The 20720-nt window shown below is 39.4% G+C and overlaps 1 protein-coding gene across 3 annotated transcripts in view; it reads left to right on the plus strand.

Moving 5' to 3' along the window:
* Nucleotides 1-20720, plus strand: part of syn2b (synapsin IIb) — a 65796-nt gene that overhangs the window by 23010 nt on the left and 22066 nt on the right. For all 3 annotated transcript variants that reach the window (XM_028405602.1, XM_028405600.1, XM_028405601.1), the window contains 4 exons: nt 15405-15462; nt 16600-16691; nt 20348-20504; nt 20625-20714. In XM_028405602.1, coding sequence (XP_028261403.1) covers nt 15405-15462; nt 16600-16691; nt 20348-20504; nt 20625-20714 — 397 coding nt within the window. The remainder of the gene's footprint in view (nt 1-15404; nt 15463-16599; nt 16692-20347; nt 20505-20624; nt 20715-20720) is intronic.

Genomic DNA, 20720 nt, shown 5'->3' on the forward strand with positions numbered 1-20720 from the left:
AAAAGCTTAACTTTCATTATCCTGTAAGTCTGATCCCTTTACACTGAATGTGAATGAAAGTCTGTAGTGACGGGGGTGTATAAAAGTATAAAGAGAAATACATTATAGAAATAATACATTAGTCAAACAATCTCCTATGTGCACATGTGGGAATTGTGTATTTATATTGTTTATATCTATGTCCTCTTTATAGTATGTTTTCTTTCAGCTATTACTAACATGAGTTTGATTTTTGATCAAGTAGCTGTTGGTCAACACCCACTGGATCTTCAAGTCAGTGTTCGATTTGAGTCATGCTTTTCACACATCTCCATAATTTTGTATTCATGGCTGCTAATCTCTTAGAATTAATTTATACAATGATTTTCTTGGCTACCATGGTGACAAGTCCTGGCCCTGCACTACACACAGATTTTATATGCACTACATTAACATGTCTGCACTCTGGTCATTTCCATCACCAATGTCAGACAAAGTGAACAATTTCACAGGATAACTTATCATATGGTGTAACAAACCATATTCAGAATAAGGTTGACTGACACTTAACTCATAAACCTGATTTAAAACCCTGTTTATACAGAAAGGGCTTTTGTTCTGTGAAGTGCTTAATTCTTTAAAGGTCCTTAAATAAGAGTATTATTAATATTATTATTATTAATTAGCCTTTTTCTTGTTTGTTGTTAATTATTTAAGTAGTCTGACGTAATGGTTAACTTGGCAATCAGTTGTTTTTTTCATTACACATTCACATGAAAAATTATATCAGCAAGAACATGGATTATTGCATTTACAAGGCTCACCTGTAGAAATCCACTTCTTAAACCTAATGATTGTACTGTGATCAGGACTGTGCTACTGACATCCTTTACAAGATTTTCACTGAGGTTTAGCTGTCATACTTGTGCCTGTTTTGCTGGTTCTGGGAGGGATAAAAGGCTGAGAGGAAAGATGAATCAAAAAGTAGAGTAAGGAAAAATAAAGGCCAGACTCATTTGTGTGGGAGAGAAGGACCTCTGCTGTCATTTGACACAGTTTGTCTAATATATATCCTGTTTTTTTTCCTTTGCCAAGTCTGAACACTACACAGTTAAGTCTGATGTATGCACACTCTATCCGATCCACTGTGCCTCATTTAGTGTCCCCAAACTGTCTTTAATCATACTGTGTGCTACAAGCCAAGAATTGAAACTTGAAACCCCTCCCTGTGCTGTAATTCTGCAGCATATAAGCATATTTCCAAAGGAAGGAAAGATACAAAGAGTTTCTTATTGTTACTCTGTGCATTCAGTGTGACACCTTTTAAACTCTATCCGACACACACAAGCAATTAATGAGTTTCAGTGAACCAGAAAGAGGCAAAGGTTCTTGGTCCTGCCACTATGAGACAAGCTATTATGCAGAACAATAAAGAGGGAAATCACATTAGAAGACTTTGGAGCTGTATGTGAGCTGAACAGCCCCAAAAGTTCTTTTAGCTCTAATGATGGCCCACTAGCTGTCTAACTCTCTGTCTTTTATTAATTTGGAGTTATCCTTTAGTGTCAGTGCACAATGGATCAGGGCGACCTGGATGTATCTGATGTTTTCATAAGACAAGAGCATCTGCATGACAAGACTCCAAGGCAACCAATTTGTCTCTGTTGGGTGTCAGAATGAAAAGTGGCTCATCTTGTTTTTTGTTAGGTGAGATAAATCAATACCACTCTGAATGTGAGAAAGTCCAGCAGCAGCAGCAGTTCAACAATCCATTCAAAAGACAAAAGAATACCAGACAGGTATATATAGACGTCTATCTATCAACTAACTTCAGCCAATCAGATAAATTAATTGCCAAAGAAACAATGCATCAATGATGCGTTTAATGCTTGCAAGCAGTTTTTTAAGCAAGTAGCATATTTTAGTTATTTTTGTGATAACAAATCAGAAATAGGAAAAATGTTTATGGACAAACATTTTTTCTTTAGTATAAATGTCATACTCCAGGATGTTGATTGGTCCACATGCCATCTGCGGACACAAGCACATAGTCAAAAGCTGGGCGATAGATTGGTGTTATAAATCTCATGATAATAGTGTTCTTTTGGAACACTTTCTGCCTCCAGCAGCAGTTGCATATTAGCTGTAAGAGTAGCCCGAGTCAGATTTAGCACAAGAACATTAATAGGAAGACTGGCCAGATAGTTGTTGCTTAGCAAATTCAGTGCAGTGCACAGCTGTAGAGCGTTTTAGTTCAGGGGCTGTAGTTGGGTTTTTGGCTGCCACCCACACCTCTCTCGCTTGTGTTGTTAGATCATTATACCCTGACTCCTGATCAACCAGTAACACTTTTTTCAGCCACAAACACTTTGCAGGTGCATTTCATCAAGCTAAACTGGATTACAAACAGTTGTGTGTTATACAATATGATACATACACAAGCTGGTACATCTGTCATGACTGAAGACACCTCTGCTTTCTGCTACTGATACAGTTAAGGTGATAAGTGAATTTCAGTCTTAGCTAAATTGTATTTTTTTCATTCATTCTGAATACAAAACAAATAGCTTCTGAGTGTTAACGTCCTTATCAGTGTGTTTGTGTGTTTATCTCTGTGCATGTGGAGGTGTTTCAATTATCTTGCAGAAATTAATGGTAACTTGCTGATAGGTTTAATCTCTTTTAACCCCAATTCTAGCTGCTTCCAGCTCTCAACGGTTCAACAGACTAAACTGATTAATCCAATAGAAAAGAGCTCGCAGTTTCTTTTCATCTGACTCACTCACCATTAATGCCTTCTCATATATTTTTCCAATGTCTTTGTCTTGTAATCGCGCTCACAGTTTTGAGAGTTTGGGAGCTAAAAGGAACCACTGAGGGGGAAATGGGCTCATTTTTTTTTTGGTTACTTAATTGCCAGCATGGAGGTCAGAAACTGCACTTTACAGTGAAGTTCTGCAGATGCAATCTAAATGGGGTTGCCTATGAGATACTACTTTATTAAGTAGCAAACAAAAATAGGGTGAATATATAATAACATTTAAAAAGATTGACTTCAAATTACAACAATATTCACAGGATCTGTAATTTGTGTGACTTAATAGTGCATAAGCAACACTTAATAATGATAGATACATATGGGAGAGCATTTGACCAGTCCATTTATATGCCTTATGACTACAGTACACATTTCTACTTCTAGTTTGCAATACAAAGGCAAAAATAAACAGGAAAGACTTGTTAAGTAATGCTTTACCTATCATTTGAGGCAGAATTATCTTCCTGACATGAGATGGATGAGTTATCTGTAGCCTGAAGGAAATATCCATCAGTACATTATATTTTGGTACAAAGAGGACAGACTGCTTAGCCATGCAAATTGCATTTTGCAGACAGCTGCCGCATTAACTTAACACTGACGCTACCTGAGCTTACGTGTTTATTGATTGTTGTGTTCTTTAGGGCGCTGCTGGGGTTTGATAGAGTGAATGATTGATTTATTGGGATTTATATTGCGGACCAAGCCCTGAGCAGGTTACTGAAGAGTACACAAAGTAAGCACAGTGCTAACAGCAGTCAGGGGTGTATTTTGTAGAAGCCCCTCTGACATTAGTGGGGTTAGATTAAAGAGAAGAGCAGTGAAACTAATTTATAAGGATAATGATTTCTAAACATCTTCATAACCGTGCACCGGCAGCGATTAAGGAACTAATAGTAGCACAGCTGTAATCCTTTTTCTCTAGTGGACACCATCCTTTTGGTGAAGAATTAATGAATGAAGTAAGAAATGTCTTCTTAGGTACCCCAGAGCAATCTCAAACACACCCACAAGCTTTGTGATATAAACGGTGGATGTTTTTAGGGGTCACGAGCTTCTGTGCAAACCTGTCCGCAGGCCACTCACTGCGAGGGCACCAGCTGCACATGCATCAAAATAACCGCTGACTGTGAGGACAGGCCGTGTGATGGGATCAGTTGCTGCCTACATCTGTCCAGTTAGTTTAAAAAATAAATACATAAAAAAGCTAGAAAATGTTCAAGGGAAAGTGCCTGTGAGATATGTGTACGTTTGCAATATACAATCCTGCTAAAGTTAATTTACGGTGAATATACATTATGGAACCAGTTGTATATAATGCAATCATCAATTCAATATATTGTCCTGCAGATATTGTTTTTTTTTTAAATTTGATGTTAGGTTTATTACAGTGTAGAATTTTTTAGTGTGACACTATTAGACACAGGTAAATCTCAGTGTTTCTCAGTACTCTGGTCTCTGTGGTGACATTATCAAGATTGGTCTGTCAGAACATAGGAGGAGGTGTGGTGACAGAGACAGAAAACGATATAGCAACACATGAAGGAGCTGCCTGTGGAAAAACCTAAGAAACATCCAAGAACAAATTTTAAAAGCTTCAGGTAAAAGATATCTCTGTGTTCAGTTCTTTTTGCTCAGGATCATGCATCACATGCACCCAACAGTGTTTGTGTATTTGTTCTCACTGCCAAAAAGTTCTGTGCTGCAGATAAAAGTCAAAACAATGTCCAACAAAGGCAACATCTTTTAAATAGAATAAACACCATCGCTTTCTGTAGAGACTGAAAAACGCACTGTGTTGTTTTAGATTATACTGTGTGTTGGATACATTTAATCATCGTTTCACATTAATAATTATGTACGATGTATGTTTGACTTGTGAATGTCACAGGTTTTCAGGATGTGGACTAATTCACTGACCAGGACTCATGGGGGAGGAAAAAACACAACTGAGTCACATGTACTTTTAATTTTATGCAAATGGTTTCTTGAAAGCCTTGTTTACAGGACTTTCACATTAAAATTTGAAGACCCACTGGTGGGTCTGCTGAGGTGGAAGTGTTTTACATTTATTTCGTTCTGAAACCACAACTGAGGAATTGAGTGGAAAATGAACAGGCTGGTTAAATGTCTGGCTTTCTGCCAATACAAAGGTACAGCGTAGGACTGTTCGCATTCTGTGCAGTGGTGCAGTAAATTACTGCTTTCATCACTATATTTTTGTACAAGTCGCACTGGAGTGTATCAATATCTTTTTACCAATATATTGTTTCACTCAGGAGCTCAAGCACTGCAGTGAAATGAAAACCGTCAGAAATGACTGTATTGACTTTAAATTACATGATTTTTTTTTTCAGCTGCAAAACTGATGATGCATATTTATGTGTAATTTTGTATGACTTGATGATTTTGTATAGTCCAAACAGATGTGCTATAGATGTAGTGATTAGCTGGATAAGGAGGCTGTGCACAGCAGCTTTTTGTGCTCGTGTTGATATGAAACCTGATTGTGTTTCCAACCATTTAAACCCTTTTGTTTTACACATGAGAATACGCTGGGTTTAGCTGGCTGAAGATACACACACTGACTTCACCACTATTGCTTTTGTGATCGCTGAGACATGATGACAAGGATCTCATCTGGTCCGTTACATTTGGAATACTGCACATAGATCCTTTGGGAGAAATTTACTTTAGGCAAATCCACTCAGACTCCCCACCAGGCCTGAAAGGGGGCTGTCAGCTGCCTCAGTAGATGGAGTGGATGCCATCAGCCATGTTGATGCCTGTTTCACTTCCACATGCTGATAATGTGTTCTTCTTTTCCTAAAGTATTCTTTGTGCTGCTCATACTAATATCATATAGTGTCCAGCACTGGGTTTCACTCTGCTCAGATAGACTCTCAGGAGTATAACTGCATTAAAAATCTGTGTCTGTGTACCTATTTTGACAAAAAGTAGGTATTTACTGCTATTGCTGACCATTTGATGAAAAATGTCTGCTATGCATGACTAAATGAAACCCTATTCAACATATTTTATTACATTGGATGAGACAGGCAGTGAATCTTGCAAGTCAATTCTGTATTTAGAAGCATCCAGTCTCCTTTATAAAGAAAAACCCTGCTATGTGCACCAAAAGAGCAAAAAAATCCATTACATTCAATACTCTTAGTACAGTTTTTAGTTTTATAAGTGATTCTGATTCTGCTGAGCAGCAGTTTGCTCTCTGTCATGATGGATAGAAAGCATTTAAAACAGCATTATTTTGTTTGTTGGGCTCCTAGCAAACAGTTAATTGCTTGCAAACTTAGCACACACAGAAAAATAACAGTGATTTAGAGTTGTGTAGCGGGTGAGCTGATGAATTTGTGAAATCATTCCTCCTGATTCTCCTAAGGGAAATATCCATTCAGTTGTTAAATGAGCTAAATGGCTCACACAAGTTACAAATAGTCCCCGTGTGGTTTGGTGCAGGAGAGCATTTCATTTTTTTAACACTGAAAACCTGCTTGTCACAACTAGAAAGAACATTTTTGCTCATCCTCACCAAGAAAGCAAAAGTTTCAAAGTGAATGAAAGGATCCTGTGATCATGTGAATAGTGTTCTGGTTTGGTTATAACAGGGAAGCTTGTCGCAGATGGACCACATTTACCTTGTACTACACTACTATACACCAGTATTCAGTCTGATACAGGCTGTTGCTATTTCATGTCTGCCTCAGTGTCACCCTGCACATGAAATTTGCTGCAGTGTTTCTATCACAGTGCACATTTTACTAGGCTATATATCTCTGTTGTGCAGGCTTTTCCTCCATCTGGCTGTGATAACCTGGAACTATTTGTTTGAGACTCGTCCTATTAGGCAAAGTGCCAATAGGTGGATCAGCAATATTTCTGTGTCCACTCTCTCCGTCTCTTCCTCTAAATTTAAACTCTATGCTCCAAGCATTGTCACGACAAACAGGCAGTGTGGGCGGTGGAAACACACACACACACACACATGAAAGCACAGAAGTTCTCCTCAAAGCTGAACAATAAATGAAGTGACGATGACTTTGCAAACAGGGACACTGTGGCAGTGAAATAGTGTGTGGGGAGTTGTTTGTAGGTGTATACTGTATTAATTTGTAAGTGTTAATGTGTATGTGAGAGGAAAGAGATGGTGATGGTGATGGTGGTGGTGGTGTTTATCACCATATCAGGCAGTGGTATAAGCTATCATGATGCAGAAATTATATAGATAGTACACAATGTCATTATTTCCTTGAATGCCCACTTACATAGTGGAGTAAGATGTACTTTGTGGTTTGTTCCTACCAAAGTGATTGGAGGAATCACAGGCCTGGACTATAGTGCAATCAATGTAAGAGAAAGGCCTGGCCTGAGGTGTCACCTGTGTTGTGTGTTTCCTATACATCATGTTGATGACTGTGTGCTGCTCATTATTTACTATGTAAGGTGCACAATGTGCAAGGCAAGCTGTCCGATGCTGGGAATTTTACAGACCGCACACACCCCTTCGTGACATTAAACAGATGGTTTTAATGGTTTAATCAGCTCCTCATGGACTTACTGTCTCCTGGTTTTGACCATTAATAGTTAACGTTTAGTTTATTGATCCTGTACACATCTCTGGAACTGATGTTACTCCCCAAGCAGACCGCAGCACAGAATATATGTCACCACAGTCTGATAGAAGAGCTCCAGTGTCTTGTTGCACAGACTGCAATCAGTGCCGAAGGGCAAATAACTGAATAACTGCAACATATCTTCAATGCCCAGGTTATTCAACACAATTCACAGTAGAACTGTTATCGTGAAATATGACCGCCAACTCTCTGTGTCTCCACACAGAAAGACATGTCCCACTAGGCCTCCTACAATGCCGCAGTGTGCCCTGAGAGGGCCTTGGTAATCTTATCAGCATGTTAAAAAGCAATATTAAAAATATGCAACTTGAGCTGAGACTGAAATCCAGTTTTTATCCGAGTGACAAAGAAATTCACCACAAAGAGCCGAGAGCGGATATGAACCTGACAAATTTGAGTGTTGCTTCACCGACGCCGTTTCCTGACTGACTTCTTTAAAATCTCACTCAACCTTGAAATAGACCTCTTGAGTATTTTTGTGAGGCTGCACATGTGTCTGCATTTGCAACTGTGTTTGTGCATGCATTGGGAATTTTTTGACAGGTGTGTCCAGATAGGGAGCAGGACAAGAGAGGGACACTGTCTGGGTAATATGCACATAAAGTTTCATTTGTGACAAGCCACTGTAGGGTTGTCTGTAATGATTTATCTGTTCTCCATCTTGCTGCAGACAGACACTCTGTCTCCACCTAACATTAAACAGGGAGGAGAGTTCACCTTAGCTTCACCTCGGTGGGAGATGAATCAGTGTGTGACCAGTCATCTTATTGCACAGATCTGAGGGAGCAGCTCTGTGCTTGGAAAGCTCAAGTTCCCTGCCTCAGCTAAGTGACAGTGGATCGGATTTATCCGGGCAGTGCAGTTGTAGAGGAGTAGAATGATATAAAAGGTTTTTGTAAGTGAGAGAAGCGCATCTTTTTTTACAAGCCTGTTGCCTGATTAGGTTGAATAAGTTGTGGAGAATGCCTAAATTTAAACAGCTGTCAGCACAACTCTAAATCTATCTCAGCCTTCAGTCAATAAATAAAACATTGTGCAGGAGTGGAAGACCAGTCTTTAAAGCCAAGAACACAACTCTCAATCTTAAAAGCCCGCAGACAGAGGAAGGCATGTATCACAGCAGGACATATATATTATTTTTAGTGAAACCGATGAAAGGCATGAGTTTAGCCTACAACCTATCCTGCTGTGATGTATATAGATATTGGTTTTCCTATATTTAAAGCACTAAATAACCTTGAATTTGCTAATTAGAGAAAAATACCACTGTAGAACCTTACAAAGCTGCAAGCATATTCAGTATTTTGGACTTTCTTTTTCAGCAATCTGTTTCATATTCAGTGCCTGGTGTTGCTAACAAAAGATGAGGACAGATCTTTGACTGGGTCATTTTGTTTTTCTTTCGAAGCTTCCACTGGAGGCCAGAAATACACCCATCCTAATCAGAGTGTTTTGCTGCAGACGCAGGGGCTTTTCTGACTCAGGCAACAATTTGCAGTAATGAGGAGGTTGGTTTTCTTCTGCCTGGTGAACCAATCATGTCACATATTTGCCTGTAATTGTTTGGCCCTGTCGCCCTGCTAATTAGTGCACTGAAAATCAAATACCAATGCACGTCTGAAAGGAAATAATAAGAGCTAACTGTCTGCACAGGTCACACATTTGACAGCATAGAGGACAGCAAAATATTGATACTGTAGCAAAGCACATACCACATGCTTGACCATTTGATGCTGGACTTCGTTCAGCATTTCTATATTATCAATTTCAAATATCTACATTTTGCCCTTATAAAATTGTCAATGCTTCCTTGTTACCGATTCCACTAAAGGGCTCAGTGTGTCAGTGTATGGATTCTTGTATTTATTTACATATTATTAATGTCAGACTGCACCGATCAATCTCACAAACCCTCATCTGTTCTGAATGCTGTGATGAAGTTCTCAATCTCCCCCTTATAATTACAAATCAATCACAGATTCTGAAGGCACTTGACATGTTATGCTGGAACTGTTTTCAGATCAGATGATATTAGTGATTGTTTCTGAGGAAAAACCTGTGCATCTTGAATCTGCATATTTAATTCTGGTGACTGTCAGCTGCTAAAAATATTCAGATGAAGCCTATGTCTGATTTAAGCATTCATTTCTAGGTAGAAATTAATGTGTGTGTGAAATGTGTGTCAATCCATCGCTGAAAATAGTACCTAACATATCCACTTGTTGGGATATGTAAAGTAAAATCATGCAAAGTATGTCTACCAGTATGATTATTATCTGCCCAAAAAAATCAAAAGTTAAATGATAAAGATGCCACAGGAGACCAGGAACCAGTGTGTGGGCGAGAAACAAGAGGTACAAGAGAGAGGGAAAGAAACCCTCGACAAGAAGTGAACAAAGCTTTCAAATTACAGTGACAAGATAAAAATGATTACCGTCTCTCTTGCCTATAGTTTTCAAGGACAAAAAGCACAATAACTACACATTCAACACACACGGTCCGGTAAGATATCACTCATTATCTGCAGGTGGGAATCAGTGAAACCTCAAGAAAACGATCGACTCTGCAGTTAGTTTCAAGATGTTCCCCAGACAAGTCTTTTTAATTAAGGCAGATGTCCTGTCAGTGGGAGACCTACACACACGCACACACACACAGTCACCCGTTGGTTGTTATTTCTCTCAGAAATGTGATAAAACTGCACGGACCACGAACACAGAGCCTTAGTGTATGTGTCACTGCAAACACATGAAGACACAACATATAACCAACACTAGCTTGGTTATGAGGCATGATAACTGGGGGGAAACTGGAAAATAAATGTCACATGTATACCTTATGTGTAGAGTCTTAAGTATCATATTTTTTGTTTTTCAGATTTTTTAAGTCTCCTCCTTGATTTGTCAACATTAGTATATATATGAAGTAATTCTCTCTCAGACCAAGGCCGGCACTCAGACTTGGTTTAGTTTTAAGCTTAGTGTTTTTATCCTCCTGCATTCATCCTGCCCAATGGGCACTGTGTGTTAAAGGGCTATATCTCACAATTGCTGACATAATTGGCTGAAATTTTAATTAAAACTGAAGACTTGGTGCTTGGTATATGGTTTTCAATTCCAACTTTAATTGGCCTAAGAAATGAGCCAAAATTGTGGTCTGGACTGTAGTTCTTTTCATCTCAAGTCTGTTATAATAAGACATCAAAACAAGTATTAGTATTGTTTTTAGGTCTGATTTTTTACTACTTCACTACTGCATTTCTCATGAAATGTTGTTACTTTTTACCTGTATAAGGATATCCCTTTTAATAGTGTTTTGGCGATCTTTATTCACCACATATTAATATAACATAACTGCTAAGTTGATGGACTCATAAAATCAAAGCACCCAGCTGTCCTTTGCAGCTACCCTTACCATTGAACATGGATCCAGAGTGTGTTTTAATGCTTTGTTTTCAGCCTCTTCTCTTTCACTCAAGCATTCAGTGATTCATTTCGTCATGTGCTTGCCATCTGTTATCAGTAGTAAACATCTGTAGTTGCGGTGTGGCCTAAAGTCCCATGTGTAGGTATGCTTCAGTCCATTAAAGCAGTACAGCAACAGCTTTCCATACTGTCACATCCAGTATCATGAGAGTCCCATGTAGTCCAAAAGTTTCCATAGAGACTGAAAATGAAGTCCTGGTCTGCTGCCAGAAGAGTTCACAGCGTCACTGTTCTCTCTTCCGATGTACTTTCATTACTATGCACCTAGTATATTGTCTTTTAGCAGCAGCAGCTATCTCCACCCAGCACTCAAGCAAACAGGGATGCCCTTCCACCCCAACAGTCGCAGTCTTGTTTTACACACTTGCACCTCCACAAGTGATGACAAGGCCAGGGCGTGTACTGTCTTGCAGTGTTGGTGCTTTTTGTGTGCTGTGGCAGAAAATAGTGGTGGTCGTCTTATAAGCTGAAGTATTGTGTGTAATATGTGGCGTACTGACAGTCAAGATTTTTTTCTATGAATTGTCTAGTAATGCCAATGTGAGGTTGCTAGCTAGCATTCTCTATATTTTAACACACCATAGCAACACAGTGGTGCCTTGGATTAATGCTCTTGTCTCACTTAACTTAATAAATTACAATTACTTATCTTGTTCGTCTCATTTATATGCACACATGCCATTAAAGACTCTTTGCATTGAATTGGTTGTGATAACCACAGAGGGGAGAAAAAAGCACAGGGCAAACCGTAGCCATGATAGGAGAGAGGAAAGGGGAGGAACAGCAAGAAAGTGTATGTGTGTGTGTGTGAGAGAGAGAGAGAGAGAGAGAGAGAGAGAGAGAGAACATCACAAAGGAGCAGCTCCTGTCATATTATGATATGTATCATGTTTTCATGGACAGCAGATGCAGCCATTACAGCCTGATTATGGTGTCTTCTGGTAAACTGTAGCTCATTATGTGATCCAAGACTTCACGGCATGTAAAGCATAGCTCGAGGAGGATATTTCTTGGCATATTTGTGGCTGTGATTACCTTATAGCAGTCAGAAGTGTGTGTACGTTTCTTACCATGATTCAGGAAACACACAGAATTATGCAACCAAGTGAACATAAATCATGGCTTAAGAATGATTTTTATTGATGCAGGATCCAATGGAAAAACTACAGCAATCTGGATAATTATGCAAAACTGGGTAGATACGTCCATATTGCAGATATGCACTGCTGCATCTCAGTGTATTTTCTTCTCATCTCTCTTTCTTGTCTTTTTTCCCCACTCACTCCATTTCCATCTCTATCTCTCTGTCATTACCATGCATTGAATTGAAGGGCTTAATTTCTAGAGGCTGTGTCAGACTCCTGGACTCTGCACATCAATAATGAAAGTGGAAACCCATCAAATGACCCTGAAATAAAAAATGGAGTCAATAGAGCTCAGCTCAGAACTCAGCTGTTGCATTTAGCCCAGCACAGAGTCAGAGATAGTGTGCTCGTGCTATTGAGTAGGGTGTTATTATAATATAAAAAAAAAAAACAAAGAGTCAGAATTGCATCCAGGGCTTGAATTAAAGAGTGTACACTTTATTAGGCTTGGTATTACACTTTATTAGGCTTGGTACATTTTGTTCACCTTCTTTTGAATAATAGCTCTCTAAATCTAAATTGCCTGAACAAAATAAATGAAGAAGTCGCCATTACTATCCCAACTTGAATGTTTTCATTTAGTTTCAAAATACAGGTGTAATTTGGTCTAATGCTAATATACTTTCAGACTGTTTTTTATTATATTTTTTATTATATTTTTTACATAGATTGTAAAGTAGTGGTTATGTTAATGGATGTCTGGTCATATGAACAAAATTTAATTTCAACCCCAAATTAATCTATGCCTTCCATTTAGAGTCTTTGGCAGGTGTGTAATTTTCTAGAGAATTACAGTGGAGACATTTCATTACCATGCTGACCTCTGTCGCTGTGTAACTCTTTTATTTCTAATGGCTTGAATAACATTATAAAGTTTGTGTACTGTACTACAGCAAAGCAGCATGTGGGCGTCTGTCTCCGAGGAACACTCCCTTTATTAAACTCTTCTGAACTGCATTCTACAATGTTTATTTTTAAGGCTCTAGTGGGTGCTACAAATTGAGTATAGGAAGCTGTAGCGATAACCTGTCAGAGATGATTTGTTGTTAGCTGCCCATAAGGGCTGTAACGCTCATTACAGTGAAGAAAACATAGTGTTTGATGGAAACTTTTGGAGTTATGTGTGGCGGTATAGTTTGACCTGAGGGTATCAGAATGTAAGAGTCAGCAGAACTTTGTTGTCTTCGTGCTACTTGCTAAAGTGTCACTAGCCTAAAGGAGATTAAATGATCTAGTTTAAATATTTATCAGCTTAAATATTAGTAGTGCTTTAACTGGACCTTATTGTAGTGGTGTACATGGTGTGTGTGTGTGTGTGTGGGCGTACAGGTGCAACAAAACGCAAGTAACTATGGGGCATGGAGAACCTTAATAAACAGTGGACACCAACCTCAGGCTTTGGGTGCAAAAAAGTTATAGCTACTATTGACTCCATTTTGGCAATCTGGCTAAACAAGGCCACATGTTTTTGTAGGCCTATTGTGGCGTTCATGTGGAAGGACATTCTCCCCATGTAACAGGACACATCTGGTCTGGCTAAAAAAACACTGTGCATTGCTGATGAACGTAAGAGTCAGTACAAATCTCTACTTTGTTGTAAATTAAATGGGGGACAAAAATGGTCCCAACACTACTACTAACCAAACAACAGGCAGTGGTAGTTGGTGATTGGTGACCAAACTCAGGGGTCTGAGGGACCAAATAGAGTTGAGAGAAGTGATGCCACAGACATACTGACACAGTAGATGGATGCTCAGTTTCTGCTGGAGGTGTTAATAGGCAGTAGGTGTGCTAACATGTTCACATTCACTAATTAAAAAGGCGACAAGATGTCAACAGTGAGTTTTGAGCCTTCGGTGACCGTAAACGGCTCTCAACATTCATTCACTTACAGCTACTGTTGGGATTTATCTTTGTACATGGTGTGTTTCGTTGTGCAGCTGTTACATTATGCTGTAACTACACCAGCTGCTTTTAGGTAGAGCAAGATAACTGTCCATTACTGTGTTGACCTGACATCCCTTTTCTTTGTGTATTGTTTGGCTTTGTGCACATCAGGTGCAATGAATGGATAGCCTGTGTTGCTCTTTAATAGCCATTCAGCAGTAGGCAGTTGATTTTACAGTAAATCTTTTTACAGTAATGTGACTTGTTGCAATAAAGCCATGGGAGAGATATTATTTTTCAGTCATAAAGTTTATCTTTCTCAGGCGTTGTTCATTTGTAATGACATAATAAAGGTTTCACTGCTATCATAGCAAAACTGCAGTGTGCTAAACAACTGATTGTGCCGAACACACACACACGCACAAGACAAATATTACCCTCTAGCAGAGCTTGATAAAGACATACTGCTGTAAATGTGAGGTCACCCATTTTGCTGGTGTGGTTATCGATTGTTGGAAGTTAAGGCATCATCTCCTCCGAGTCTTTCTCTCACAGATGGTCTGATCCTAATGAACCAGAGTAATTAGCCAGATGCCTCTGTGCTGCACTACACAAGGTTCTGTGAGGTTATATGGAAGCAATACTGCATACATTTTTAATTGACGGCACAGAAAAAAAATACACAAATGTACATGCAACCTGAGTTTGTGTGAGATTAGGGTTGTTAAGCTGTTTGGTAGAGATAAATTATAACATATAAAGATAAATTAACAGTGTTATTTGGAGAAATCCCCAAGAAGAGATGCATCATTTTGCACCACGTGCTATAGGAGAGAGGTAAAGATAAGACATCTTGAAGGTTAGCTCTTGTAACGTCTGTTTCTCTCAGGACTCGTTTTGGCTGTGTGCGTTCACAATGCAGTGTATGATGAAACGTCCTAAGCATTTTGTCTGTTTGTGTGTTGGCTTACAGCCTTGTGTGCGCCTCTCTGCATGTCTCATTCCCTCCATCTGTCTGCCTCTGTGTGTTTACTTGCAATCTATTTCTACATCAGTCTAGAGCAAGTGGCAGCCAAGATATTAGGAAGCTAGCATCAAACTGCACTCTTATTGGGCGCATCCATCATTCAAACTGAAAGACAGCACTTAATGTGTGCAGCATAATCCAAATTTAAAGACACCGCCCACTCTGACGACAGTAATTGCGGTTTAAATGGCAACACAGATCTTCTGTAGAATTTCTAAAGGGCTCATTAGAATAACCATTTCCCTACAGCAGAGAAAAGTTTGGCTTTTAAAGGTGCACAAGCAGGCATCCATTTTAAGCCTCGGATTTAATCTGCAGGAGGGATGTCGTCCAGTAGAGGGCAGCATAGACAACTGAGAGGTTTGGTGTACAAGTAATAAAATAATCTTCTTTTCTTTTCTTTTTTTCCAGGGCCAAAGTGTTTCGAGGAAAGAAGGTCCTTGGGGACTATGACATCAAAGTGGAGCAGGTATTACACTGATGTCATGGCTCTATGATGCAGCAGAATCATTTATAAAAGGTTGAAAGATCAGACATGAAAGTGAATGAGTTTTTTATTATTCATGCTGAAATTTCTACAGATGTTCAGTGTCCTTCTGACGCCAGTTTTCACCACTTCTGTGATCTCCTGAGTTTTTTTTTCTCTGTTTTAGTTAGCATCGCCATCTGCATAAGCTGTTCTATTTATGAGCAAATGTTAGCATGCTATCTGGCTAAACAAATATATTGAATGTGTTACCTGATAAAAATGATCACAGGCTGAGCTGCATTATATAAGTGTCTGAAAAATAATATTTTAGTGTCAGAATGTTGATGAGATGCGTAGTGTTTGAGATTTTAGCTAAAAAATACCTACCGGTACATGAACATTTACATTTTTAATGTTTGTGGCTGTCAATAAGAAGCCATGTCAAAATGTGTGGCCACATTTTAAAAGCCACAGTAAAATACTACTGAAACCTTTGCAATATTATGGTGTGGTCCAATTTCTACATTACGTTTTCAGTATACGACGCTTTGGTTTCATATTGGTTTGACCAATGGACTGTTTCGTAGTGCTTGGGTACTGAATTTGAGATGACTGTTCTCTGGGGTTTCACAGCAGTTTCACACCTAATCGATGTTGACAGTAAAATTACAACCTCAAGCTTCACCACCAAACCAAAATAGACACACGAGGAGACAAAAGTCGGCAGCTATGACTCACAGAGAACTCCTCACTGTGTTTTAAAACCACACCAAAGAGCAGCAACGTGCATTATGTCACTAGAATAAGAATTGTAAATGGTCATGCGAGAAAGTACAGTAAAGGAAGACAATAATAATTCTAACTAAACAGGGTGTAGTGATGAAGTGTCTCATCTCTTTTTACCCAGTGATTCCATGTTTGCTGTGATCCCAGTACGACTCATTAAATCCACCAATAAAATAAGAATGATGTGCTGCTATGAAAGTAGCTGTAAATATGCATTAACTGTCACATATTACACACAATCTTTGATATTCTGCTTCTTCTCTCAATTCCTGAGTGATTATGTAACCTGTATCATCTGTATCCACATCATGTGTCTGAAAGTGTCCTGTTTTTGTCTCTCCTTCCTCATAGGCCGAGTTCTCAGAACTCAACCTTGTCTCACATTCAAATGGAACGTGTGATGTGGACATGCAGGTCATCAGAGGCGGGACCAAAGTGGTTAGGTCAGCACACACACACACACACACACACACACACACAGATTCATCTATGCCAGAACCTACCTAAAATGTTCTGCCTTATTTTGCTAAAATTTTGTGCTCACAAAAATACACACACATCAGTTTTCAAGGCCATTTAAACTGCTGTGACTAAAAAAACACAAACCAAACCTGAAGTGTCTGTCTGGACCTTCACCTCAAACAGCCTTACAGCAAGTCTGTATTTTTAAACTCTTTCAAAGTGCTGCTTTACCATATCTGTGTCAGCGATGCCCCGATGATGTGTTCAGAAATCCCTCAGAATGCCTTTATAGACTTGTTTACTTAGAGCCCTGATCAGTGGACCGTTACCCACAGACAGTACATCTGCCTACTGTAAACCACACAGCCGTACACACTTACCACTGTAAGACCACAGTGACACACACATCAGTGTCCTGGCTGACAACTGGCAGTGATTAGGCAAGACTGTAACTCCTACTAACAAAACCAACAGGAAATGAAGACGGCAGCATCAGTCCGACCATCAGCCTCTCTGCACTGTAATTATACTTTATGAGAGGCTGGTCGGCACATGCTCACAGACAGTCACCAAGTATACTGTCACAATTACTGGAGATGAAGTGGCAGAAGAGGCGTAATGATTCACAGTCATCTGTCCTGATGGAGTCATGTCCACAAAAGCTGTATTCTTTCACAACATTGTGTCATTTAAGCTTCTCCGAAGTCGTATCCTCACCCAAACAGGAACACCCCAAGTAGACAGTTTTTGGGTTAGCAATATAAACATCATTCTGGCTGTCAGTGAGTTCACTGCATGCTTTTTAGGCCTGGACATTTTTAACGTTCTACATTTGTCTTTGTAATTACACTGTATCCATTGATTTCAAGTCACTGCAGTGATTTGCAAACTGCTCTGAAACTGCATGTTGCTAAGTAACCCGCATCCCGGAAGAAGACTTTGAGCTTGTCACTACAAGATGTACAACTCAAAGTCTTTTTGTTTCATCTTAGTTTTCTAGTAATTACTAGAAATATAATATTAGTAAATATGTAATGGGAATTTGTGCTGAGGTGAAATTAGCGCACAGTTATTAGCAGCACATTTTGAGTTCTGCACTTGGACTCTTGCTGATTCTGGCTCAGCAGTACTCTAGGAACATTTGCTAATCTCTTTGGTGTGTGCATGCATGGTTAGAGTCCATATGGCCAAGTCACACACATGGACATCCAGGTCAAATGGAATGCAGATTTGGACTGAACAGTATCCATTACTTTCTGCTTGTCACCAAAGCAGGGAGAGTCTTAAGGGTTCATCAGGAATAACACAAGCCCTTATCTTTCCTCATACTTTTTTATGTTTTCACCTGTAGATGAAGTAGTCTTTTTACCGGGACCAGGATTATACATGTGATACAGCCTATAATATATGCCAATATCCCAGTAATATGACAGTAATGTACAGCAGACTCGTGGTGCATTGATATGTGTTGGATTGGATCATTTTTTGGCATGCTAGTACCCACAAATCATTGAGAGCCTCCATATGCTCAGCAACTGTCACTGAAGTGACAGCCATATTTGAAGTTCCCGTTAAAATCTTAATTCATTGAGAATTGATGGGAAAAGAAATAAACAAACTAACCAAAGTTCCACTTTTGTTTAAAGTTTCTTTGTGTGTTTGAGTTCATTTTAGATTTTTTTTAAGTAAAGTTGAGAACAGGGAATAATTCAAATGTCTGGCTGTGGTGTTACTGGCAACATTGAATCAGGGTATTACTGAGAGTCACCGTTGACCTCCTGCCAGTAATGAAGAGATTACAGTCACAGTAATTGCAGCGTCCTCTCTACCAGAGTCTTTTATAGTTTCTTGGAGTGTCTGATTAGTATTCTCGGTGCATGAATAGCTAGTGGTGGTCACGCTGCGCCACAGTTTCACTCTCTCTCTGCTTTCTCTTGCTCTGCTCTTCACCTCTTTTCCTCTCTGTCTCTTCTCTCACACCACCCTCTCCTTCCCTCTCTCTCTCTCTCTGTGCTTTTCCTCACATTCCCCCCGCTGTCATACGTACATACAGAGACAAAGGGAAAAATAACAGAAGTCATGTCCTATCACCGTCAACCGTCCACTGAGCTGAACTGCACTGAATAATGTTTTAGACCTTAACCCGCTGGCCACAAATTGCTTCTCTGAGGTTCAATGCTGTGGTTTTTGGTATGGAGACATATTCAAGTATCACATAAAAAAAGAAAACCACACAAAGTAGTAATCCACCACATCACTGTCTGTCATTTTGCATTCCCTTTGTATGATTTATTCCTCATTTTGTCTCAGCCCTTCTCCTCTGCACTGCAGTCCTCCTCGTCATTGTTACCTCTGCTGTTAGCCCGAGGACTGCTGCAGACAGTCACCTCTGTGACACATGTCACCAGCACCTCTGGCTCGCCTGCCAGTAATGAGGTTACACAGTAGGACAATATGTGAGGGAGGCTCACACTGCTCCCTGCACACACAGTTCTTCCTCCAGGGAACAATGCATACGTTTTAGTTTTTTTTAGTTTAAATCGAAAGCAGCTGAACTCAAGGAGTGTTTTGCCACTCTGGGAAAGTGGCAAAACATCTTCAAAAAAACAAATAGGTGTCAGTATTGACATTAATATGCAGTTTGTCTATTATATCATAAATACGCTTCCATGACGACCATTGTACATTATTTAGGAGATAAGGCTACATATAGCTGGAAACATTTTTCACCACAGACCCCTCACACCCCTACATTTACACATTAAGTCTAGTAGCTGTGTCACCATACAGATCCCATCTGTGTAAAAGATGATATGCTGGATCTGTAGTAGTCAACAGCAACTGTGACGTGAAAATAACCAATCCGACACTTCACATTAATTTTAACATCCTACCTATGAGACGTTTTTATATGCAACAATATGAGACGTGTCTGTTTATAGGTTTTGTGTGAAGTTAATTGTCACCACAGCCTCCCCCGGTTATCTCTGTTTATTGTATCATGTACTAATGTATTAAAACATGAAAGGTCATCAATCATTTTGTTCCAGATTCATGGCTCAATTTTATTAAAGCGCTCCCAGATCCCCAGGTTTCTCCTTCTACTTGATCATGTTTGAAACACACACTCACACACAAAACAGCAACACATTTCATCTAACTTGGATCAAACTCCTCTTTTACACAGAGGTTCTGCAGGTGTCGAGTTTCCAGTAACACCACTGTTTAAGAAGTTGTGTCACTTTAATTATGCATAATGTGAAAATAAATGCAACAGCAGTTACCCTCTTCAGGCTTCATTTGCTATACTTAATGTGGCATCCAAGCAAAGACTGTGACTGTGGCCAAAAATAGAGAGCTTATTAAACAGTAATCAGTTCTTATAGGACAAATGTCACCATCTAATTTTTATTTTTCACATTGTCATTCTTTATATCTTTTATGTTTGTGGCCGTGCTGACCTGTGAGACTCCTCACAGATACATCATCATCCATGACCTGCCGTGACCACTGTTTTCCTTTTATCATAGTTAACCAGAGTCTGACTCATTCACATGACTTTTGCTCTGACACCAGCGAGTAAAAAAAAAAATGTAAGAATCTTTTTCCTTTCACTGTCTTTATCTGATCATTCCAGGTCATTCAGGCCTGACTTCGTCTTGGTGCGGCAGCACGCCTTTAGCATGGCCCAAAACGAGGACTTTAGGAACTTGATCATCGGTCTGCAGTATGCAGGTATCCCTTCAGTCAACTCTCTGGACTCCATCTACAACCTCTGTGACAAACCATGGGCTGTAAGTGACTGAAACCTATTCAGTAAAACACATTATTGAATAATGGTCACATATATGCATCTACCTTAGTGTGCAGTCGACTAATCTTTACTCTTCTTTATTTTTTGTTTTGTCCTCCAGTTTTCCCAGCTGATCAATAATCAGAAGAGGCTGGGTTCAGATAAGTTCCCACTCATTGATCAGACTTTCTACCCGAACTACAAAGACATGGTGAGC

Source organism: Parambassis ranga, chromosome 5 (genome assembly GCF_900634625.1).
Source record: "Parambassis ranga chromosome 5, fParRan2.1, whole genome shotgun sequence".
NCBI classification, from domain to species: Eukaryota; Metazoa; Chordata; class Actinopteri; family Ambassidae; genus Parambassis; species Parambassis ranga.